Source organism: Zerene cesonia, chromosome 29 (assembly GCF_012273895.1).
Source record: "Zerene cesonia ecotype Mississippi chromosome 29, Zerene_cesonia_1.1, whole genome shotgun sequence".
Lineage (NCBI taxonomy): Eukaryota > Metazoa > Arthropoda > Insecta > Lepidoptera > Pieridae > Zerene > Zerene cesonia.
In genome coordinates, this window is record NC_052130.1 from 2,123,686 (window position 1) to 2,150,313 (window position 26,628).

At 35.3% G+C, this 26,628-nt stretch overlaps 1 protein-coding gene across 1 annotated transcript in view; it reads right to left on the reverse strand.

The window, feature by feature from the left end:
* Positions 1 to 408: 408 nt before the first annotated feature.
* Positions 409 to 26,628, reverse strand: part of LOC119837973 (disintegrin and metalloproteinase domain-containing protein 12) — a 67,519-nt gene continuing 41,299 nt past the window's right edge. Inside the window, exons 2-17 of the mRNA XM_038363782.1 lie at positions 20,746 to 20,840; positions 15,665 to 15,820; positions 15,237 to 15,369; positions 14,770 to 14,933; positions 14,066 to 14,236; positions 13,262 to 13,431; positions 12,726 to 13,028; positions 12,048 to 12,225; positions 11,005 to 11,145; positions 10,509 to 10,627; positions 9,819 to 9,982; positions 9,507 to 9,604; positions 9,091 to 9,205; positions 8,848 to 8,943; positions 8,141 to 8,270; positions 409 to 5,027 (exon numbers count right to left, since the gene is read on the reverse strand). Of these exons, the coding sequence (XP_038219710.1) occupies positions 2,684 to 5,027; positions 8,141 to 8,270; positions 8,848 to 8,943; positions 9,091 to 9,205; positions 9,507 to 9,604; positions 9,819 to 9,982; positions 10,509 to 10,627; positions 11,005 to 11,145; positions 12,048 to 12,225; positions 12,726 to 13,028; positions 13,262 to 13,431; positions 14,066 to 14,236; positions 14,770 to 14,933; positions 15,237 to 15,369; positions 15,665 to 15,820; positions 20,746 to 20,840 (4,577 nt within the window). The 3' untranslated portion in view covers positions 409 to 2,683. The remainder of the gene's footprint in view (positions 5,028 to 8,140; positions 8,271 to 8,847; positions 8,944 to 9,090; positions 9,206 to 9,506; positions 9,605 to 9,818; positions 9,983 to 10,508; positions 10,628 to 11,004; positions 11,146 to 12,047; positions 12,226 to 12,725; positions 13,029 to 13,261; positions 13,432 to 14,065; positions 14,237 to 14,769; positions 14,934 to 15,236; positions 15,370 to 15,664; positions 15,821 to 20,745; positions 20,841 to 26,628) is intronic.

Here is a 26,628-nt window from a genome sequence, read left to right on the forward strand (position 1 = left end):
TTTCTAATTAGGCTTCTAAACGATTTTATCAGTCGAAAACTATCCTTCCTAAAGTCAGTGACGACTAAATTAAGACGTCTAAATTCAGTGTAGGGTAAGAAGCGCATTAGTAGAGTATTATTTTTATTTTCAAATTATTGTACTCAAGACAAATAAAAAGAAAATCATTATTGAGCCTTTCATTTACTTCAAGCCTCCTAACTTTTTCCTATTACAGCACAAAGCCAGATTAGAATAGTGTAAGAGTTCAATCGTGATTAAATTTGTCTATCAGAATTCAGGAATGATGTTCGTTTTATATTATGAATAGTGAAAGAATTTTTAAAGCCGGTTAAGTACCTGGTCTAGAGTTTATGCTTTTATCAATATTTTATGTAAATATTTGGGATTTTTAATAAAATAAAACGCTAGGCATTGATAAATCATTTAATTCGTTGAACTAAACATTTCTTTCGAAGCTAATTGAAACTGCGTCACTATTTAGTGACAAAAGGTGCGAAATTACAGTCTTTATGAAAATAATACATTCCCATTTTCACACACAATGATAAATCAAAAACACTCTTAAATACAATTTCTTTGGTTGTATTTACAAATATGTACTTTACGCAACTTATTATAAATTAAAATAAAAATGTACAAAAATTTCTTTAGACTAATTATAAACAAAGTTTTGTGATTGCAAAAAGAATTAACAATCACATCATTATTCGAATACAACCAATAACTCATTATAATCACATCACCATTGAATTGTTCGAGTGGTCGAAATAATTATAAAAATATGATATTATTCTTATATTATCATTAATATATTATAATGTAATAATAATAATATTCATAAGCAATTGTATTAATTTGCAACTGTATCACATTCCAATATATGCCTAAATGAAATCTAATATTTTCGTATTTTGATGAGGTATGTGTTATTCTTTTTACCAAAGTTTTCAAAGATTCAAATTATCTGACGTACACAAAGCATGATTTATGAAAATATAGAGAGAAATTTGCGAAATATTTTAAAAATAAATTAAATATCATAAATTTACCGAATAATGTGAAAAACCTTCCCTCATTAATTTTTATTTTGTTTTATTCATACGAATGAAAGAAATGAACTCGAAATAAAATTCTAATAGACACAAGAAGAAGTGAAATAATTGTTGCCACTGTAGGCTGGAGCTTACATTGAGAAATTCTTTACAAGAACCATTACTTATCCGTAAAAAACCAATGTAAAATAAATAAAAGGAAACCGTACTAACGACATAATTACATTTCTTATAACACGCGTAAAACGTGCACAAAAGCGGGTAGTTTCGAATCTTATTGCTGGCAACACTGGTTCGATAAAAATATCGTATATTTGCCGTACCGTACAAGATTTGATAAAACACAACTTACATGTTGTCCATTCAATATAATCTCTATTGCGTTTACGAAGTCAGCACCAAATTTGTACACTGGCAGTGGATTCAACATTATGGACGAATGACTTTTAAGTAGTTGAAGAGCGCTTACAGACAATGTTATTGTATATGGCAATATTAATATATTATATTAATTAGAAATATTATGTCACTGTAAATTTCTTATTTTTCTTATATTATGTTTTGATTGCACATACATTTTTTGCGTTTAAATATATTGCAATTGAGTATCTTTCAATTTTCACGCGTCATATAAATAATTCTGTAATATATTTGTAAGCCGAATTATCTTTAGCATGTAAGCGCCCTTTTAATAATATTTTCATTTAAGCTAGGCTATCTATAATGAATATAATCTAAACAAGTGACTCATAAAAGCTATTGATGAAGACTAAAATTGTTTGTATATAGGGAAAATAATGTTCTATTATCTGATTAATATTTCTTTGTAAATATATATTATATATGAATTCCACTAAATCAGTTGTTAATAAATTGAGTCACTTGAATTTTCCGCTAGCACCAGTACATACTTACTGTATTTATATATTATAATTTTTTTTAGCACAATCACGCAGCTATAAAAATACAAATTATTACTAATCGATTAAGACACTTCACATTTCGTTAATTAATAACTAAAGGAATATTTACAGAGATCCATAACTTAATAGTTATATTAATTTTTTCTTCTAATGTATGAAAAAAATAATATAACACAAATAATATGTACATTGTCTTATTCAGTATTTAGCTTAAACCACGTCATATCAAAATATGAACACTTTCAATTTAAACAAACTAAATATAATCTCTATGACGAAGATTCAAGGTTCATATTTGTTTATTTCTTATAATAGTGGATGCATATAAGCATTTATTCTGTGGGCAAAACGCACACAATTTTTTTTACAACGGAATAACATCGATCTTCTTGAAAATCGTAAAAATAATGAAAAGTAACCCTCGCCCATACAGGTTAAATGAAAAAAAAATTATTATTTAATGACCTTTTCAAACACTGGACTAGAAATCTACATAAATAGCTAAGTCAAATAGCTGCTATTCTTTCAACAATTTTTATTTATTAGCTAGCACGATTTATATTTTCGATCACAATACAGTCTTTAAATTTAAACTGTTACCTTATTGTTAATTCCTAATTTAAATTTTGACGAGTATATCAGATCGTTTGTCGTATTCATGTTTTAAATTAAGATATTCTAGTGTACTAAATATAGTAAATAATGCTATTTCTTCCCCGTGGTTATTTCCTTACCTAATGATTTTCTATTTTCAAATTTCTGTTGTAAACTGGCAACATTGGAGGGTTTTGAGGTTAGTTTCGTTGCATTCGTCTTCACATTGGAGTCAGTCCGTTGTACTAATGTAGTCGGTTTGGGAACGACTTTGGGTTTATTTTTATTTAAACTATCCGCAATCGCTTTCACATTAGAATCGTTTTTAGAATTAAGGCGATTTATCGGTTTGTCCGTTTTATTTAAATTCGTCGCAGAATTAACTGGTTTTAATACGGTCTGTTTGCTCGCTGCCGGCTTCTTATCAATGGCCGGTTTTAACGGTGGTCGATTGTCGTTCTGCTTGGTTGTATTAGGTTTCGTTGCGACTTTTGGTGGATCGGCTGGTTTATTATTATTAATGACGTCGGGCGCTTTGATATTCTTTGTTTCGGCTACCGCACAACTCGACACGAGGTCGGGACTGTTCGATATCGCTTTTACAGTGTTGATATTTTTCGTGGCTGTTTTAGGAGATGGCGGTACATTTTTGAACGTGCTCGTAGTTCTTAAGCCGGGCGGGGTGACCTGTCTCGAAAATGTCGGTATTTTCGAGTTGGCTTTAAGCGACGGTGATGGTGGTTTTTCTATTTCTTTCTCATCATTTTGCATGTGAGTCGGTATGTTCACTGCTGAGGGATGCAAATATCCACTGCTCGTGGTGGACGCGGAGGATTTGGCGCCGGAGTTGCTGTAAACGCTCTCTGGACTCTTATAGTCTGTATTCATGTACGTGCTGTCTCTGTTTTGTTCAGCCTTTCTACGCTCTTTTTCCTTTTTCCTCGCGAGCGTCGACGTCGAATAGATCGAGTCAAAGTTGCGGTTCTGTATTTCATTAACAATTTCTCCGAGTAGACCCATGCTTTCTGTACTTCCGGAATTAGAAGTGATGGGTTTAGGAGTGTTGTACCCTTCGGGCGGCGGCTGGGGAGCCGTTTTGATGGGCAGGGACACGCCAGGGAACGCTTTGGCGTGCTTCTCTGGACTCTCTTCAATTATCGCGTAAATATTATCGCCGGACTCTTCGTCTATATGAGCTAATGGAGCTGGCTTTTCTTCAATGCAGTCAACGTAATCCGTCGACTTGATTTCAGTCTGTTTTGGACTTTGATAAATAGAAGTTTCCTTTTCAGTAGCGGCAGGTTGGCTCGGTAGAGGCGGTGGAGGCGCAGTCGGTCTGCCCACGCCAGATAAGGGCCGCGTCACACCGGGCGCCTGTCTCATCGAGCCGAACGTTTGCAAGGGTTTCTGTACATGAGGCACGCGCATACTTTGAGCTCTATTCACAAACGTTTTAGTATCGTCGTTGTCTTCAGAATCCGACACAACGGGCACAGTGCTGATCGGTATATCGATAGCTTTTTGTAGTATAGGATTTGATATCTGCAAGTTTCGCAACGCGACCTTATCGGCCGCTTTGGGCACTTTGATTTGGTGGTTCTGATTTTTCGGCAAAGAATGGCTTCGCTCAACGGGATTTCGTTCTTTTTCCTTCGGCTTGTCGTGTTTGAGGAAAGATGCGATACGATTCAAAGATATTCCTTCTTTGACTTTCTTCGGTTCCTCTGGGAGCGGCTTTTGTGGGACGTTGCCGGCGGAACACATGCTCAGCGGGCGTTTCGGTAAATCTGGTGTGATCGTCGGCGCAGTTGGGGCCGCGCGTATTGGCCCCAATGTTTTTGATCCCTGCAGCGGAGATATTAACTCTTTCGCTGTACATGTCGAAGCTTCTAGAATGGGACTCGAGATGACTGGTCTGGGCGCAGGATTAGCGGTGACAGGCATTTCCTCTGCCTTCTCTGCGTTCATAAGAGCTTTGATACGATTCTGGACTGAACTATTGGTGCGTTTAATAGACGGACTAGTTTTGGGGCTGGTTTTGGTTGTTGTCGGCACCACTGGCAGTGGTGGCGCGGATCGTAGCACCGGTTTCAATTGACCCACGCTCTGGCTGTTGCTGCCGCTTCTGTGAACGGGTGTTATTTTTGCGCTTTTCGTGTCCGGTTTGGTCTCTTTCGGCAGGTCACTGTCTGCTGGCGGGGCGTTTTTGTCCATTGGCGTTAGAGAGAAGCCCTTGAAGTTGCCGAAGAAGTTAACTGACGGGTTAACATTGCCGGATGGGCTGTGCTCGCTGTCGCTTCGCAAGAGACTTGAGCTCATATCGTCAGGGTTAGACAGCGTGTGAACACTGACAGCTTGCGCGTTATTTGGCGCGTTGTTCTGGAAGTTTGAAGCGAATTTACTCGCGCTCCTGGAGAGACGTCGTTGTAAACTCGATTTCTTGGGAGATGGAATCCTGAAAAAGTCAATATTTCGTTAACATCGTATTGTTACTTGTAATTGTAAGACATTTATTAATTTATATTATACAAACATAAGAATATAATTAGTAAAACAAGTTTTTAGTAGCAATTCGTAATTAAAAGTTTTAATTTTTATACGTATAATAATCTGGTTAAGATAACGATTTCAGCGATATTAAAGTTTTTTTTTAAGAAACTATGTTTGTTAAATTTTTTAGTATTTAGTAGAAGATAACATAACATAAGCAAATACAAACCCACATAATTAGTAATATTAGTGAACAATACATCCATGCCTTACAAGTATGTTAATACTAAAACCTCAAAAACAACTCACCAAGCAAGTGCAGAAAATATAAAAGAAAGTAAAGTGTTCTAGTACAAAGAGAAAGAAAAAAGGTAAATTAGTAGAAAACTTTATTATTACCATCACCATGAAAACGTTTATAGATTGACCCAAGCGATAATGAAATAACATACACAATACCAATGAAATAACAATAAACATAACATAAAAAAAAATAATCAGTTTAAGGAAAATCAGCCAAATCAGCATGGAAACTGGCATCTTTAATTTGGACTTCTGTCGACCACGTTGACGCTCGTAGCTTAGTTCAGACTGTGTGTGTGGGTGGGTCGCTGGATGGTAAGCGCTGCTACCGCCCATGGACATTTGGAGAGGCGGAAGGTGGATTGCAGCCTCTACAAATGGATTGACGACTTCAGATTGGAAAGGGAATAAAAAAGGATTGACGAGAGGAATAAAGAAAAAGGAATGAGAAGGGTAAAGAAAGGGATATGAGCTTCCGGTTCCCCCACGTACCGGACGAAACACAGCAGTATGCTACTTCACGCCGGTCTTCTGTTGGGGTACTTCCCCGATGCGAGCTGGCCCAATTCGTGCCGAAGCGTGCTCGACTACCACATACAAGTGTTTAGAACTATATATGTCATAGTCATTTTGGTTTACACTATTTTATAGTGAAATAAAAGATTTGGTCGAAAGCCGCCCGAAAAAAAGGCGCCATTTTCCATCATTAATTTTCAGTAGATAACCTTGATGCATTAATTGTCTTCACAAATAAGTTACCAGTTAGTTAAAATGTCGATAGCTCTATTCGGAGTTTAACGTTCCGATTCTATAAATGAAGTTAGATTTTGTTATTTGCTGATAGAACCTCTGAATCTAACCTCAAAATTCGAACTTCCGTAAGAAAAACAAAACGTATTATAAAATTTGACATCATATTAATTATGAAAGAATGAAACTTCTGTATATAATCAACGATCAATTGTGATATCAATCAATGATTAATTAGCATCAAGATTAATTACCAAGAATACTAATGCAACTAGTAAAGTAAAGAGACAACATCACACAAATACATAAGCTACAGTTCTATAAAATAATATTTTTTATGAAATAATGATGAACAATCTTTTTTTTTAACCCCAAACCACATACATAAAATTATTATAAAAACGCATGCACAAAAAAAATCATACAAGAGCTACAAAAAGTATGCAAAAAACAGTGTTTAAACTATTTATTTATACATGATTAAAAATATATATCATATATAATCTAGCATGAGTCAATCAGTACCAACACAAAAAACAGACAACAGTTTTCATCTAAACTACATATTAATAAACCTAATAAACTAAATTATAATTTTTTGCCAATCACAGTTGCAAAACCGACAAAAATATCGGTTTTATATTTGTATTTTCAAAAATCTTATTTATATGTGTCTTTCAAAACACACGCATACAAACATCTAAAACCTACAAACGAATGAAAAATCGTAGAAACTACAGCCTTTGACCCTTAGAACTACTAATTATATTTACAATTTTTTTTTATAATCACTAAGTATTGTAATGAGATTTGTTTTGAAACTCACTCATTAGAGAGAATTGTTTTAAAACTCACTTGTTTCAATAAAGCCACGATTTAAGATTTTTTTTTCATACGAGAATTAAAAGAAATAAGTTTTATTTAGAAATATCGCACTGTACTGTTATTGTGTTTCTATTTATATGCTATATTTTTAGTCGGATATTTTTTTATTTTAATTACTTGTAACTTTTTTTTTTAACATAAAGAATCAAATGCAGTGTTTTATAATTAAAATTAGTATAATGTCCATTTAATTTTTAGTTTGATAGTATTTAAACATCAGAAATTTTTAAATAGATTTTTTTACTTTTCTTTAAATTTATAATACTTATAAAAATTATCTATTTCCAAGAGGTTTTCGTTTGCAATGATCATACCCGATTGTTTGGTAACTTCGATATATTAAGTCCAACTTTCTTTAAATCATTGCGTTTCGCTGACACTGCATTATTAAATTTCGGTGCGGGCGGAAAGCCCCCGCGCAATTTCCTAACATTATAATCTGTTACATTTCCACCATTCACGTACGTAACCTCTTTGTTAACCAACAGTAAATTCTCATTACTTTTGACCTTTTCATTTGTCGTAGACGCTAAACCGGCGTTAACTATGCTGTCTTTACTTAATTTCGTCGGTTTGTTACGTTTAACGTTCGCAACGCCATCGTCTGATCCATTCCGACTATTCAATCGACTCGTACAATGGCTGAGCGCATTCGTATTTTTGATATCCGCTTTGCTAATTTTCTCGTTCGTTGTCGACGCTAGACCGGTTTTAATGATTTCGATTCGTTTCGCGTCACCTTTACCGTTTTTAATATTATTTGCGTTTTTAACGATATTCGTTTTATTTAGCGCTTTAAGTGATTCAGCGCTGCGCGTAACCGCGTCGTCATCTCTGACGATTCTTCTATCGGCATTCTTAACGGTTTCCTTTGGTGTTGTTTTGAAGGACCCAGTGAATACTTCATACCAACGCTTACCTTTATCAACGTTAACATCTACAACCTCATAATCATTCTCGATAGTCTCATAGATATTTTCCTCGATTTCATCACCAGCTTTAGCATCATCGACCACGTGCGGCGTCCGATGCTTGAAACTGAGCAGTTTCGTGAAGGAGCTGGTGTATGTGGGAAATTTAAATTGATGGCGAGCGTTGAGGCGACACTTTATGGGCCCCTTTATGATGTCGTTTACGTACGTTTTCCTCGGTCGTTTCCACCACAGCTGGACGTTGTGCCTGCTGTAGTACACGAGGAACAGCAGCAGCAGGATCGACGGCAGGATCCCAAGGAATATGACGTACATCGCCACCATGAAGTTACGTTGCACTGGAATATATCACATGTTACATTGCTGTTATGTAGGTATGTATGTAATATAGGCTTTTAACTAACACAGGTTTTAGTTTTTTACGAATAAAATTAACCGTTTAACAAAGGTTTATTTATAGGCATACTAATTTAACCATTTAATAAACATTTATTTATTATGTATGTAGGTATGTCGGTTAGGACCACGGAATTAAAGCGAAAATTGTAGTGCTTGCAATAAATTGAGCTTTTTTCTCATTGCACTAAACTAACTAACTGTCCCGGCTTCGCCCGTGGTACATATATAGCCTATAGCCACAATAAATGGGCTATCTAACACTAGAAGAACTTTTCAAATTGGACCAGTAGTTCCTGAGATTAGCACCAAACAAACAAATTCTTCAGATTTATGACATTAAGTATAGATGTTTATGTAAAAAAACCGCTACCACACACAATTCCATGTTCTAATTCACCAACTTTAACAACGATATATTTGCGCTTTCGGGTTCACTATAGTTTTCAACACCTACATACACTGCACTACATCCATTATACATACATAAAAAAACGTTTTTTATTTCTCTGTACTTACGCGTAGAATCAGTAGCGGGTCCGGAATCAACGGAGCCCCCGGCGCCGGGCAGCGCGCACAGCGGGGGGGCGAAGCCCGACTCGCAGTGGCAGTGACCTGTTTATATAATCATTAGTTTTTTTAATAAATAGACCAAATATTTATTTAATTAAGAATACAGAGAAAGCGACTTTATTTCATACTATGAATTGAAAAGATAAAAGATAAAAGATACAAAATAAAAGATATTAGATAAAAGATTACCTTCCGAATTGCACACGCCGTGGCCCGAGCAGTTGGACGGGCACACGGCGGTTTCCTTTTGCGCCACTTTGTCTATCACAGATTGCACCGGCACGCACCTCGTGTTCAGACACATCTGGAATTTTCGATTTTTTATAATACGAGGGTGGATTGAAAAGTTCGCGGCCTGACGTATTAAAATTGTTAATGTATTTTTTTCAAATTAACTTCATTTTGTTCATTTATTTATTAGCTGTTACCGTACAGAAACTCATTACATGTAGTGCTTATGGTTTTTATTTTATCACGTCTTAAGCGAGACCAGTTTTTTCAACTATATATATATATATATATACATTGTTTTTTTTTTCTATGACATGAAAAAAAAATATAGCGGATAACTTGTGTTAACGATGCTTATGTTAACGGGTACTTACCATATTATTTCCACATTTAGCCCCATCCGGCACCATCCCGGGGTCCACGTCGCTCAGCCCCAAGTCGACCATCGCCGTGCGACACGGTATTATCGTACCTGGATATTTCGATTATTATTTTATCAATACGTTGATAGTTTTCAAACGTTTCCAAAAATTCTACTTCCTACTAATATTATAAATGCGAATTTTTCGATGCGATTTCAAAGGAAATATTATGTACTGTTAGCCGATATTTATTTTATTAATTTATGTACGCTAGAGACGCAGCGAGTAACTGTTAGCTAAAAAAAAAATGAAAAAAAAAATCACCATTATTATTAATAAAAGTGGCCGACAACCAAGCCACCGACTCCATGCCGAACTCGAGCCGCTCGTTGAGATGGCGGCACTGCAGCAGGCCGCACAGCGCGTGCGCCGGCTGGCACTTGTAGTACACGGACGCGTCGGAGCGCGCGTAGCCGCAGTTGCCGTTTCTGAACGAGCAATGTACGTTAAATGACTGATGTATGTGAAATTACGTAACCGTTGTGTTTTGGTGTTAGATGTATCATAGTAACGAACCCTTTTATGTTTTTTTTATTATTTTTCAAGTCGAATCACAAATTACAGTTGCTGGGGTACAATAGATGTTGAATGTGTAATGTATAAATGTTTTTTTGGGAATTCATGTCAAAAGAAAGATCGCTTTTGGTTAAAAAAAAAATCTAGCCCGTTCTTAGGGATTTAGAGGTGCAATAGATACATAATATATCGAAAACGCACACTTTAAATGTGTTGCTTTCATTATCATATTTCTTATGTTATCTGTGATTATGTATAGAATATTTCAATCCAGATATTTTTTAACCCCGTCGTTCCCAAAACTATTAAATCTATTGTCGTACCGTATTTTCTCATTCGAGCGGTTTTTTTTAGACAAAAAAAAAGCGACAAATCATCAAAGAAGTTTTTCAACATGAAGTTTGTACAATAGAGAAAAACAAAAACATCATCACTCACTTATCACCCTTCACGTTCATGGAAGTGTAGCACCTGGTGTCGGAGCTGTCCGCGGTGGAGCCCCACAGCAGCAGGCACTGGTCCTTGTGCGTGCGGCACGCGCCGCGCACGCAGTACGCCTGCGCACCAAAGTGTGTGAGCCGGTGTGTGGAAGTGTGAGTTTGGTAGTGGCTTATCGTATAATGGTAGAAGTCAAAATGTGGGAGTGGTAAGTGTGGATTAAATAAATGCATAATGCAAATGTGAGTGTGTATATATTGTCTTACAGATCGGAAGAGTATCGGTGTGTGTTAAAATGAAAAACAAATGGCAAGTATGAATTTGATAATTCACATTCTAAAGATTTGTACAAATATTAAAACCACACTAAAACATATCGAAATCGAAGGTTAAATAAATACGTTTCGAATCACAAAAGAGGAGTAGCACGAGTTGCCTGGAAGTTTCTTCTGCAACCTTATTATCCCCCCCCCCCCTCCTTTCGTACGTGGCGTACCTGGTCGTTGGAGCACGGCGTGCCGTCCATCTTGAACACGTCGTTCGGACAGAACTCCGAGTGCCCCGTGCAGTACTCCGGCAGGTCGCACTCCTTGTCCGCGGACCGGCACACTGTGCCCGCCGATTTCGGTCGGCATGTCTGTTAAGGTGACATTTAGAGGTTGTAATGTGCTCATTTGTGTTATAAAGCGTATAACAGTTAACCGTTGGGATTATGTTTTATGAATATGTTACATTATGACATACTTGCTGCGCCCCGCAGTTTCACCCGCGTAAGTCTGTATCCTGCAGGAATATCGGGTAAAAAAGTTGCCTATGTGTTATTCCAGTTGTCCAGCTATCTACGCATCAAATTTTATTGCAATCGGTTTAGTAGATTTTGCGCGAAAGAGTAACAAACATCCTCACATACTTTTGCATTTATAATATTAGTAGGATAGTAGGATTAGTAGGATATCTTTATAAGTGTTAATTAATTATGCTGATTTCGTTTAAGTTTAGGTAGATTTTTTTTGTATGCCATAGCGGGCAACTGAGCTGGTGGTTCGCCTGATGGTAAACGATCACCACCGCCCATGAACATTCGCAGAGGCTTAGACCTCTGAGAATATGCTGCCCGCTTTAAGGGATAAGGGATAAGGAAAGGATTTCTGAATGGAAAGAAGGTATGGACTGGGAAGGGCTAGGAGGAGGAAATAGGCCTCCGGATATTTTGTTGCATGCCGTGTTCGCTCGTAGTAGGCCCTTCAATTTACCATTAAAAATTTCTCGTATAGTATACCAAGCTTCTAGTTGTAACGTCCAGTTAGCGGACCAAATAAAAAAAAATCTACATATTATTGTACGGTTAGTAATAAGCAAGTCACAAGTCTCCCCGTGACCACGCTCGCTGTAAAGTGTTCGTAACGTCGATATAATAATATAATGAATAAATCGCGTTTAAAATCCGTGAAAAAGTTTTTAATTTCTGAACGTATTTCAATACTCGCGTAAAATCAAACGCAAGAAAGTACTAAGTCACAAAGAAACAGAGGAACGCACCGCGGTGTCGCAGCACGCGCCGACCGCGCAGGTGGCGTTGCGGCGCAGCGAGCACGTGCGCGGGTCGCAGCACGCGGCGCACGCGGCCGCCGCGCTCAGCCCGCAGTCGCACTGCTCGCCCGCCTCCACGTACCCGTTGCCGCACGTCGGCGAGTCGAACAGCCGCTTCGGTTTGTTGCTGGACAGTCATCAGTCAAACAACTATTCAAGTGATAACGGATTGTTACGTAACGCGTTACGGCGCCAAGTATATCTGGACTCTCTTCCTTTTAGGTAAATAGTAAGATTAGTTTAAGTGATCACTTCTGACGGGCATCGCACTTTTTTAGTTTTTATTTCCAAAATATTAAATACACTCATTGACTCAGGCCCCAAAATATGTAGTTGTAAAGAGTTTTTCAAGCATTCACATTAATTACCGTATCACATTAATCAACAAAAGCGTATCTTTGATTAGCTAATAAACTATGGATAGTTTATATAACAAATATGGTCGCGTCAGAATGGAGGGGATAAAACAATAATAATAACGGAGGGATCAGTCTTAAAATATATGATTTGAAGAAATAAAATAAAACCATAGATATAATAAAAAAAATTGAATAAACACAAAGTTTTAATATCCCTAATAGTCAATACAATAAATACCATAGACCTAATAAACACACATAGACTCACCGCAAGCAATAATCCATTCCTCTTTCAAAGGACAACGCGAGCGAGCGCAAACTGCAAGACGACCAATGCGACGGCGTCACGGAAGTACTGGACGGGCTCATAATACACTTCTCTTCTGGACACTCGCAGTCCACATCTGTGTCGTGCTCCATACCGAAATTGTGGCCCATTTCGTGCGCTATCGTGATGGCGACTAGGCCGATGACGTCAGAGTGGTTGGTGGCCACGCCCCCGGAGAAGTTGAACGTACAGATTGGTCCTTTGAGCGCTTTGCCGACGACGCCGTCTTTGAATTTTTGCCGGCTGTTCAGGGTTAAATGTAAATTTTAACTCTTGATAGAATATATTGTAAACATGAATGGAAAACTGCTTTATCTTATAACCATAGATTATATAGTGAAAGCAAAATTATAACTGTGTATCAAAATCAATAAATAACTTGGAAGATATAATTGCGCAGTATAAGAAAGAAAAAAGAACGAAGAAGAAAACGGAGACAATTTCGTCCAAATCATCTTGCGATAATATACACTCACGTCAACAGATGCGCATTGTCATTGGGGATGTCCCTAACCAGCCGCTCCCTCCGATAGTGCAGGAAGGAGGTTAGAGTCTTATCGCCGTCCTCCTCTAACGTGATCTCGTCTCGCTCGCTCCACACCACTATACCCACTAGCGCTATGAATATATTCAACGGTGCGTACACCTGAAATAATAAATGAGAATAAACTAGGGATATGTTCATTGTACACAATCATTTATATAGTTATTCTTGCAATGAACTATGGTTGTTTGTCTATTCGTTTTTAAGACTAGAACTAGAAAAGTAATTTAAAGAAAATAAACTTGAATGCAGTGAAATATGGATTACATAATTAAAGTATTATGTTTAATTTACAAGATATGATATATGTTTTAATATTAATTATGAGATGTGATTAATTATTTTTGATATCATATAAAGTAACACGTCAACGTTTGAACACTTCTTAAAATTGTTTTTAATCTAAATCAACATGGTGAGTTACACACATTTATACAGGGAACCTTTTCTAAGAATACCCTTATCTGCTCGAGTATGGAATAAATTATATAAATAGCTCTACTTTATTAAATACTGACTGTAAACCGCGGCCTCATTCGTGTAGTATCCGGATAAAAGTAATCTATGTTCTAATCCAGACTATAATCTATCTCCGTACCAAATTCCATACAGATACGACAAGCTGCATTCGTGTGAAAGAGTACCACACATCCATCCATACTTACAAACTTTCACATTTACACTATCAGTAGGACAAGCACAAGATTTAGACGGATTGCTGTCAAAATAAACTCACCGAATTAATAATATTAGCGACGTCCTTGAGCCGATGGTGTATGAGGCTGATACTCTCACCGTTGGCGCGAAACTCCCGGTGGTCCGCCACCAACACGAGCTCCACGTACCGCGACAGCTTGTTGGCGTTGAACGGCCCGCGCACTTGGACCTCTTCGGCCTCGCGTTTATACTGGAGTTTGTTAGTAAAATTTTCATTTCGAGCTGTGGTAAGATCTTATCAAGCAACGTCTAAGGGCATATTACATTATCACTAGCTGACCCGGCTAACGCTGTTCTGCCTTACTCTTATCATTAAGGGGTATGAAAAATAGATGTTGGCCGATTCTCAGACATACTCAATATGCACGCAAAGATTTAATCAATTTATCTTGAAACATATGTTTGTTGCATCTTATTTGACTTAAATTCAGTTTAATGAAAAAATGAATCATAGGTATCTCTTTATTACATTATCCAATAAAATTGATTCGTAGATCTATGATCCAAGATAAATGATAGTGTAATATACCACTAAAAGACGGAGGAGGTTCTTAGATTCAAACTAACTGCCAAGTTTATTTGTTTTATTTCATAGCCACATTGAATCAAAGTTGATTGGATAGAGTTTAATAATAAGAAATCAGTGTGGAAGCTTTCAGAATAATCAGTCTGAAGTTTTCATATATACTATCAGTGGAATTAAATGGAACTTTCTAGACTCACCCTAGAAGCCCTACTCAGCTGTAAGGTTCGCTCTCTCTCATATCTATCCATTAACTCAGCGTCATAGCTCCTGTTAGCCGTCACTCCGCCCACATAGCCGCACTTGAAGTTGGCGCCCATGTCCGAATGGTCGTACACGTAGTGGTTCGAGTCGATTCTGTTGTCTGGAAAGATTATTTGCTTGTATTAACTTTCCCTCGTTCGTATGTTATATGGGTGTTTTTCACAATGGACAATGAATAAGAGAAGCAAAAAAATGCGACATCGCAAAAACAATTCAATAAAAAGAAATGAAATGAAATATATATTTAGATGGACCTTTTCAATTCTTTTTTGACGGGCATATTGGGCTTTAAGAGCTTAGTTTCCTTCTTGTAGATTTAACTATAATGCGGATTGTGTCCTTGTGTTGGTGTGTGTGTCAGAACCCTGACTTGACTGATTTATGATGATAATGTTGCTAATACCTTCAGCCGGCTGTATATACTTCATGGTCCTGCCATCGAATATAACCCCGCTGACCCCGTGGCACGTCGACACCGCCGCCCACGACCCCTCCCGCCCCCGGACGGTGCCAGAATACTGGCATATGTCCAAATCCTGCAAACAACCATTTACATATCAGCAGCTTTCGATGCGCAATTATTTATTGCTTTAAAACATTTTGGTTCAAAAAAAATGTTTAATAATTCAAATTTTTAAATTCAATTTTGTGTCCATTTTCTCTTATAGTGAATAAATTTAATGAAACCTATAGTTTCGTCTTTAACTTTTTCACATAATAATATCTTCCATTTAAGTAAAATATTATCATTTTTTTAAATTATGTGGCAACTTCATACCACAATTTCATTTATATATAATCACGGGAAAAATCCAATATTCCAATACCCACCTCTTTGCTGGGTCTATGCATGACGGTCTCTCCTTTCTTCTGGTAACTGATCACGTGGTCCCCAGCCACTAACTCCTCGTTCAACCGAAGGTCCAGCACGTAGTCCACATTGTCTATATTCACTGTCAACGTCACCGCTGGGTGGTGGACGCCATCCTGAAAATTATGGGCAATAATTTAATTAAATATGATTGTTTTTATTTACTTTTATAACATTGAAATGCTTGATGGGAAATTATGAATTTGAATGGAAATTATAAATATTGAGTTTTGAGGAATAGAAAAAAAATTATCACAAAGTTGGATTCGAACCCGCATCATTTTGCCAAACTGCAGCAACGCCTAGACCCGATCGGTCACCCGATCAATTTTTTCTATTCTTAAAAAATCTCAAATTAATTTTTATAGTTTGGGTAATATGAGTAGTGACAACTCTAAATTGTATAGTCTAGGATTCATATGATACATTCTATGATTAACACACAGCGCACGCGATCAAAGCCGTGGACAAAACATTGTATGAGGATAAACTTTGTTTCTAAGAAGACTTATCATTCAACGACATGAGAATATGGAAATGGCCATATGAAATACCATTTAAAACACAACCAAATACGGAACAATACACAAAAGAATCTTAATCTAATTGTATGCAACATCTCCTCTCGTGTTTTTTTACACTTTTTGAGAGTTTAAAAATAGGGTTGTCAATAAGCATAATTGACATTTATTTTTGTTAGATTTCAAACGAACTGTACACTATAGAAGTAGCAGAATACAATGTAGAATGCATAATGCATAATTTGTACAATTTTTGTATAAAGGGGATAAATTGTATTGTTTGTTAGTTTAATCATAACGGTTTGTAGAAAGTTCCAGGAGTATTGTGTAAAAAAAGTTATGTGTTCTTATGATCTTGATGGAATCAGTAATTTGATAGAACTGTAACTGTAATTAAATTGTTGTACATTATATAAAAAGTTTAGCAAACTATCTAATAATATTATATACAATTCCTAATCAAATGTTCAAATGCAATTGTCAAATACCAATTAACATAATTTTTAAACAATTTTTTTTTGTCAAATCAAGAAGAAATTTAATCTATATTTCATGTATCGAATTAACTTTTTCGAAATTTTGAAACGAAACAACAACGAACAAAAAGAAACTCGACAACCCTATTCATACCTATTCAATACCAACCAACCAAAATCATAAGTGCCAACCCTAAACAGCTGCATAAAAAAAAACAAACAAAATTGTTCACGTTTCATTTGAGACATTCCGGTCCCAATGATATAAGGATCGAGGCTTTTAAACTAGAGGTCAAAAGTATTTTAACACATCCGTCTATTGCAAAAAGCGCTTGCGAAACTATAATTTAAAATAAATTAACCCGCATCACGTCCAATTTCTTGGTAGTTTGGCGTGTTTCAATTGGTTTGATCTTTTTGAAATAATATTGAAGTGTTAGAAGATTAGCCGTTATTAACCGATTTAAAAAGGAGAAGGTTCTCTATACGACTGTAATTTTTTTTAATTTGTTACCTCATAACTTGAATATTGGGTGAACCGATTTTTGTGATCCTTTTTTTTATTTGAGTGATGACCATCGACTCACCCGCAAAGTATTTTACTATATATACATAATATAACCTGTAAAATTTGTGTGTTTGAAAGGAACTAATCATAGGAATAACTGGACCGATTCCAAAGATTCATTCACCATTGGAAACATAGTATGTGATGTCCGATCACATCTCCAATCTCCGCCGGAAAGACGGGGTGGATCACTTGGTTGGATGACATAAACTATAGAAAACAATAGAAAAGAAAACAAATCGAAAAATCATAGCGGAAAATAATATTCTAGGAAATTAGAGCAATAGGAATGATATTAATATTTGATTGTGAGTAATTGTTGGAACTATAAAGCAATGTAGCAATTCAGATCGAGCCTCGCATAAGACCTTCGCGCTAGATTAAGATAATTTGTTTGTGATAAGGCACAGCGAATGCCATTTAAACTAAACTTTTTGTGCAACGATTAAACTGTATTATCTTATATATAAAATTCTCGTGTCACAATGCTAGTCTCTATACTCCTCCGAAACGGCTTGACCGATTCCTCTGAAATTTGGTAAGCATATTGGGTAGGTCTAGAGAATCGGCTAACATCTATTTTTCATACCACTAAACGATAAGAGTAAGACAGAACAGCGTTTGCCGGGTGCAGCTAGTATAATATATAAATACTAGCTGACCCGGCAAACGCTGTTCTGCAAAATAAATGTTGGCCGATTCTCATAGATACCGGATAACCACAAAAAATCAAAATCAAAATTGGTCACGCCGTTTCGGAGGAGTATGGCAACAAAAAAACTGTGACACGAGAATTTTATATATTAGATAGAGCTTGTCCAACAACAAATTGCATTTTAATCACACAACGTTACTAATGTGATGGATTATGTATGGGGTCGAGATTTATTCTATCTTCTTATTATTTCTCTAATGACCCGATGAGAAAACCATTCGAAAAATGTTGTTTTTCTATTGAAAAAGAAGTAAATTATGCCTTAACCGTTATAAAACTACCAGCATATATTCGGAGATTAAAAAAAACCTCTTCTGAATGCGATTTAAGCACTTAAACATTTAAATGTGTATAAAACATTTAAACCGTCAGCTATTTATATTTATCGTATAATAAATAAAAATAAAGAATAAATCCGATCAACTGCGAGCTACACTCGCATACATAGATATACTACCTGCACCCCGCGGTTTCACCCGCTTGTGTGCGTAGGAATATCGGGATAAAAAATGGCCTATATGTTATTCCAGTTGTCCAGCTGTCTACGTACCAAATTTAATTGCAATCAGTTCAGTAGTTTACGCGTGAAAGAGCAACAAACACATACACATCCTTACAAACTTTCGCTTTTATAATATTAGTAGGATATTACGCATAAGTGGTTGTATATCTTTTGGTTACGTTTTTTTGTTCAGGGCGTCAAGATAAACTCGAGTAACTTAAAGCATTTATTATTAATTTATCTTTAACATCTTAAGTCACCTAAGAAAAATATACACACACAGACGGGCAGTCCACATATTGCTGAATATCTCTGTAATTGATAGATTGCAATATATACAATTAAAAAAATTAAAAAAAAGCAGACGGGCAGTGATATAATCGTATAAGGATAATAAATTAAACATAATATAATACGTTACAAACAAATATTTCAGAAGTTAAATGTTATTCATTTGTATAAGAAAAGTAACACGAGAACGACGCAAATGATATAGGTACAATAATAATAAACTAGAAAGTAGAAACTCATTTTTTTATTTTTAATCGTATACTTTCTTAATATAAAAATAATGGTAACTGCAATAACACAAAGTGACGAAGCGAGATTTATAATTTCACTAAACGTTTTATTACCTTACTGTTTTTTTTACTTATGCCATTTAGCTAAGCTAGTTTATGAATGTTTTCCTAGCTTCTGCCCGTGTCTTCCCACGCGTTAAATTCGGAGTAAAAAAAACCCCTTTCACCGCTTTTTTTTCTATGTTATGGCATCTTCTTGCAAAACGTATCCTCAGGAATATCATAATTTTGGAAGCAGTTTTAAATACAATGCAACTAAATGTTGAAACAACCTATCTCCTCCTTATCTTTATATCCCCTTTCCAACATTCAGTCCGTCATAAATTTTCAAATTATAAAAAAATACCTCCTTTTAAGGCATTAGTTGTATCGTTACTAAACATTATTCTATTTCTTTACGAGTAGTCCTTCCTATCTAGTGGATATCTGTTTCTAAAAAAATTCACAGCCGTTATTTCACGAAATTTATTATGAAATGAATACGTATCATTCCGATTACCCCTCGTATATCCTATTAATATTATAAATGCGAAAGTTTGTAAGTATGGATGTATGGATGTTTGTTACTCTTTCACGTAAAAACTACTGAACCAATTGCAATGAAATTTGGTACGTAGACAGCTGGATAACTGGAATAACATATAGGCAACTTTTTATTCCGATATTCCTACGGGATACGGACTTACGCGGGTGAAACCGCGGGGCACAGCTAGTCAACATATAAAGAACACACAATTCATTTGACTATCGACGACCCTACTGAAAACCGGCGCTGCGATATATCTGCGTCACGGAATGTCACCGAGTGGTGGTCTTTTTTAATGTTTTCATGCTGCACAGGCCACAGACCTTATGACGCATGTGTCTATGTTAACATTATAATTAAATATTATCATTGTACTAAAAATTATATGTTTATTGAGTTTTCTGTGTGGAATAACATTCAAATAAACATTTAATTTTCTTTTCTATTTTTACTATATATATATATATATATATATATATATATAGAGCAAAAATTTAAAACAGTGAATAGTCATATTATCTTGGATGTATCATAAAAATAAATATACTAACAATTACCATGAACAATAACAGTGTTAATTTATTATAATGACATTTAATTTTATATATTATTGCTTCCGGAATGTGAGATATTATTATCACCTATCTAGAGCTGTAAATAGACCAATGCCGAAGGAACCAGCGTTTCCTGAGGGACGGATATGAAGTTTATTTTAATATATATAGGCAAAGGCGACTGACTGATTGATCTATCAACGCACAGCCCAAACCACTGCAGTGTGGTCGAATTTAACATGCAGATACCCTCTATGATGTAAGCATCCGCTAAGAAAGGATTGATATTTTCTACCCTCATGGGGGTAGAATAGGGGATGAAAGAATCTGCGAGCTACATCTGGTTAATACATATCTTAATATTATAAAAACATCCAGACACAAAAATCATATCATAGAATCGTTCGGTTGCTACGTGAAAGAAAGACAAGCAAAGTAGCAAACACACTTCGACATTTACAATACATTAGAAAGAAGAAAGAAAGAAATTATGTTTATTAAACACCACAAACAAATCCACAACAATATTTACAAACTAATAATAAAAATAAAAATATTATGTGCTGATTTTTAGTAATAGTATGGATAGATTTCCTACCGTATGTCTAGTGGTTGTGATCTCTCGTTTGGTTCTCGCATGATGCAGTATCGGTCGCACTATCGAGTGTCTGGCAAACTCCGGCGCTGGGTTTCCTATAAAGAGATTTATTCATATTAGTTATAATTAATTAATTCTGTTTGACTTTATATTATGGAAGATGGTTGCAATGAGGCAAATATATAGGAGTATTAGGTCTTATGGGGTTATAATCCGTTGCCCGATGCGGTGAGGAGCAACGCCCGGTAACGGGCTGCCGCCCAGGGGGTAGCGGATGTAGGGGGTAGCGGGGGTATTTAATCATATGTTTGCGGATATATCGCAAATGTATGATTAAATTAAGGTAAGATAAAATAAATAGGTAAGTATCAATACATAAGCCTTATTAAAATAAATATAAGACAAATATAAAAATAGGGGTCTTTTTAAATAGGTTTGCTGCCATAAATAGAGGACGAGATATGCGCATCTAATATCGTAAATATCATCGTATGTCATCTTTCATCATCGCTCCACAAAAATCCACAAAATACAAAAATTTTTATGTAGGCTACGCAGGCAACGCCGCGGACGAAAAGCTAGTAAAGCATCCAGTAATAAATAGTATACATAAGCCATCAATAACATACAATACACTGTTATATACCGCTCGGATTTTATCAAACAGTTAAAACAGTCGGCAAGTGGGTGCACTTTACATCACATCTAGTGTTTTTCTAGTTTAGCGAATCGAACCCACGCCTAGCACTAGGTCGCTTAGTTGTCCCAATAAGATTCCTAGCAGGTTTCCTCGTCAACATAACAATGCGCTGTGCGAATTTGTCGCGAATTATCACACGGGCTTATATGCTGCCATAATTTGTTGTGAGAGATAAAAAATGGAGCTTATACTGAATGATGAACAAACATAAATAATATACAGGGGAATTTAGGAGTTTTTCATTTTTAGGAGTCGCTTAAAAATAAAGAAATTCAAACTGAATCTTAATGTTTGCGTTAACTTCCGCGACGCGTTTGGCAGGACTAGTGCTACCCTTGCAAGAAATTTAATATAATGAAATTATATGAAGCGAAAGATAAGTCTGGACAGGAGTCAAGGGAGAAAGTTTGTATGTTACGCCTGAACAATTTGACAGCTTTCGATGAAATTTAACATACCGATAAACACTTATTAGAAGGAAATTATTTTACTTTAGTTCGTATATTGAATAACTAGCGGTCCGCCCCGCCTTCGCCCGTGGTACATATATAGCCTATGTCACTCGGCGAAGTTGCAGCGAAAAGCTTATTCCTTATACTTTTCGTGCCTTGTCGTGATCATTGAAACGCGGTTTCACCCGCGTAAGTCCGTATCCCGTAGGAATATCGGGATAAAAAGTTGCCTATGTGTTATTCCGGTTGTCCAGCTAACTACGTACCAAATTTCATTGCAATCGGTTCAGTAGTTTTTGCGTGAAAGAGTAACAAACACACACACACATCCTTACAAACTTTCGCATTTATAATATTAGTAGGAAGTAGGATTAGCAGGATAGTAGGAAAGTATAGGATATAGTATTAAAATTACTCAAGAAGGAAACAACCCCTCTAAAGTTCTTCAATAAACCGCTGCACAATTCCTCAAAACTCCCTCAAATCTATAATTTCATATACACATTAACACATACACACTTTCATATTATATTTCATTCGACAAACAGTGCTAAATGTCGCCAATTAACGGCCGTTCACTCGCACATAGCCAGCCACTCATATAATAATTATAATAACCATATAAATTACAATAGATAACGCAATGACGTCACAGTACACCATTCGAGACAATGCGACCGCCACACGCGTCGTTTTTCGACAATTATAGACCGACCCATTTTGCGTATACTTAGGTTTTAATTAGTACAATTCATATTATACATTTATATCTTTATCCATAGATAGTACTAACTTTTAACTGGAAACCTTAATATTCCGTATGAGACTGAATATGTCTTTATATTTGAAATATTTAAATTTCTTAGTGGAATCTTTGCCGATATGTGTATGTATATAATCTATAAGAATAATTGTATTGTTTGTTTCCCAAATATAAATAAATAAATAAATAAACGTTTTCAAACATATGAAGGAGCCTATCGGATGAATTCTGATAGGCTAATATTTAGTTTAAACTTTTGGTACGTGTTAAGTGGAGGGATGAAATTTTTTTATTGAGTTTAGAATTTTTTTTTATTAAAACAATCTAATTGAGTACTTTTGAGATTATTAAAAACAAATAGTTATTTTTATCAAAAAAAACTAAACCGCATGCATATAATCAGCACAAGATCAAATATAAATGGGACCACACGAAAAGCACCAGCTTCAGGGCAATATATAGGTATGCCTAAAATTTGCACAAAAGAATAGCCCAAGGCAAACATTTGCAAAAATTAGCGAGAACAAATCAAATGTGCACATAAAATTATTATTTATTTTTTGTTTATTTTATTAGTACAGAAAACAAAAGACTTTTTACAAAATATTTCAGCGATGTGAAACCTTAAAGGGTTTGTAACAACGCTCACAGTCGCATAAACGCCGTTTGTTATTAACGCTATTATTCGAACTTATATTAAGTATAGCAGTAATATTACAATTACATATTATAAATATCATCTAATTATGGCGGAAAATTGTACGCTATCGTTATAGGAAATGGAAAACAATAACATTGGCATTCAACTAATATCATAATAATAATAAATGCTTTGTGGTTGTTTTAATTGTGCAATGTGCATTGTACATCTCTTGTTATTTTACTGTATATTAATAATTAATCTGCATTTACCCACAACAATATTAATTATAATTAATAGTTAATTCACTGTAAAAGCAGTGTTTGCTCAGTGGTTAGCGCCTCGGAGTACTATCGCAAGCCTAGGAGGACCTGAAAAATGCTCGAAACGGTTTATCTTTTCAAATCCTAAACACAATTAATAAATAGATGACTATCTAGTCTATCTAGTCGGAGAGCGTTTCTAGGTTTCCTATGACGATAATACCTTGATAAGCATTGATTTATGGTATTGCATGCCATCTTAACTCTTAACGGGATTCAAGTGACTAAGATAACGGCATTGAGAAGCATGTTAAAAACATATTTATACTATGTTTGAGTTACATATAAGAAATTATAATATTTTATAACATTGTTATACAATATATAAAAAGTAATGTGTGCAACTCGGCTTAGATTAAACGGCCAAACAGATTTTGATGAAATTTGACATGAAGATTACTATCACAATAAACGTAATACAATATTTATACCGAGAATGATAATATAGGAGACTCTATGTGACGTATGCATACTTTTACATAGCGAGTAATACCGTAAAATACAGATTATTTTTTTTAATTTAAATTAAAAAATTAGGCTGCATTTCACTTTAACAGTAAGTCTACAAAAAACTAATTTAAAAGAAAGGAACGGTGCACAAGCGAGTTTTACCAAGCTGGAACCACTAATTAAAATTTAAAATAGCAAGACTATTGAAACAGTAATATTTATATGTACCTACTTACTTTGAAAGTCCGCGTTTTTATCAAAACGGGGCAGTCGCATGGAATTACCCCCATTTAATGCAACACATTTTAATATATTTATCTCATATCATTTATATTCGTTCCTTTTTTATTTCTTCATTATTCACATGGATGATAGTGGGTTTTATAAATTAACTAGCTGCGCCCCGCGGTTTCAACCGCGTAAGTCCGTATCCCGTAGGAATATCGGGATAAAAAATAGATGTTGGCCGATTCTCAGACCTACCCAATATGCTTACCAAATTTCAGAGGAATCGGTCAAGCCGTTTCGGAGGAGTATGGCAACGAAAACTGTGACACGAGAATTTTATATATATAGATATCCGTAAGTATTTAAGGTTTTATTTTTATATTCATTCAGGGTGTAAAACAACAACTATCTGTAAATAAACATATTATGTATGTATATACAAATAATGCAATACATAAAACTATAACTAACAGCCATTTAACAAGAAACAAAACATCTGTTACTTCATCACAGACATAATATATATAATAAAACCAAAATGTAAAAAATATCTCTAATAAATTATATCAGACGAACAAAGAACCGAGTGACAAAAAAATAGCCTAACAACGAAAATAAAAAAAAAATACAAAAAAAAAAACATATAGCATATAACTTCTTACTACATACAGTAAACAAACCGATCTAAATTAAATATCGATCGAACATTCAACAGCGATCATTACACTGCTATGTCACTGCTGAGCTGAGTTTTTATAGGCACGTTTATATAGTACCATTTCTATATAATTATGATTTCCTGGTACACCGTAGTCTGTTATGATACGACTGGCATTTTTATTATATTCAATACATTGAATTTTTATCCCCATATGCATTTTTATTGCATTCGCTACACGTGTCTGATTGATATAATGACTAACTACTGTTAGACGATAAAAGCGCATTTGTTTTACAAATAATTCATTCAAAATTAAGGAGGCCCTTTTCTAATAAATCTATAGGTAGTCGTTTGAGACTTTATGATTGATTGAAATGACTTAAGTGTAGGCTAGTTCTTTTAGCGAGGAAGGCTATAATCTATACCTACCTAGCAATCAATAAAATTGCATTGTATATTAGTAATATTAAAATAGACGCCTAATATTAAATATGGACGGCATGCACGGTACATGTACAATTTTTTTTTTCATCAATCGAAACGTTAATCAAAATCTGTTTGCTTCGGCCAATCTCGAGAACGGCTGGACCAATTTTGAGGGGACTTTTGCTGGCAGATAGTTGATAGGAATAACTTAGTTTATCCACGGGAATATTTGGATTTAAAGGAAATGAGTACGCGAGTGATACTGTGTAGTGCAGTACATAGTATGTACGCTATACAGGTTTTTTTTAGCAAATGAATGCGGCCACAACCGCAGGGCACACTTTATTGCCACACTTATTTTTTTCCCAGTTCATTATAATACAAAATATTAACATAATCTCCATAGTTTTAAAGAATGCGGAAATTACATGCGCCACTCCACATCCTTTGTTGTTCTCATCGTTTAGTGTTCATGTTCAAATGCCTAGGTTAAAAGTGACTCGCTGCACACAATGACTCATAGACACTTATCCATTTGGAATCTAGTATAAGAAAACTAGAAGCAGTTAGCGACTAAATAGTGGCCTATTTTAGTAACTCCCTCCCTCACTTCATACAGTTATTTATTTATGTTATTTATATGAATCGTGTTAAATTGAAAACTTCGTTTTGTATTCTGTCGGCATAGGGGGAGATTCGAATAAACAGCCACCATCGGAATTAATACATTTTTTAAATAGAACAAAAGTATTTTATCTGAAATTAGCTATGTTAAAAAGTTATGAAAAATCATAATAAAAATGTAATTGTTTTGCTTGAAACGTTTTCTGTTATCATTATTTCTTAAAAAAATTTAATGTGTACGAAGTTTACATGGCCACCACCTTTGTACAGTGGTTAACGGGTAAGCGTAGAACCGAGGGGCCCTGGGTTCGAATTGCGGTGGGTCCCTCAAAAAAAAAATGGCTCAGTCTGGCAGGACACAGCAGGCAGATCACCTACTTGTCCGTAAAGAATCGATCAGTGGAACAGATGTATATCATCTACCCTTATACCCCACTCAATTAAAATGTGTTAAGAAATTGTGAAATTTAATTACTAAAACATTACAAATAGGTAAATATTACTATACTATAAAGATTAGAAACATATACATTTTTATAAGATTATTATAATAAAATAGGGGCATTAATTTATATTATGCTAGTTATTTACGTAGGAATTTGATATATACTATATT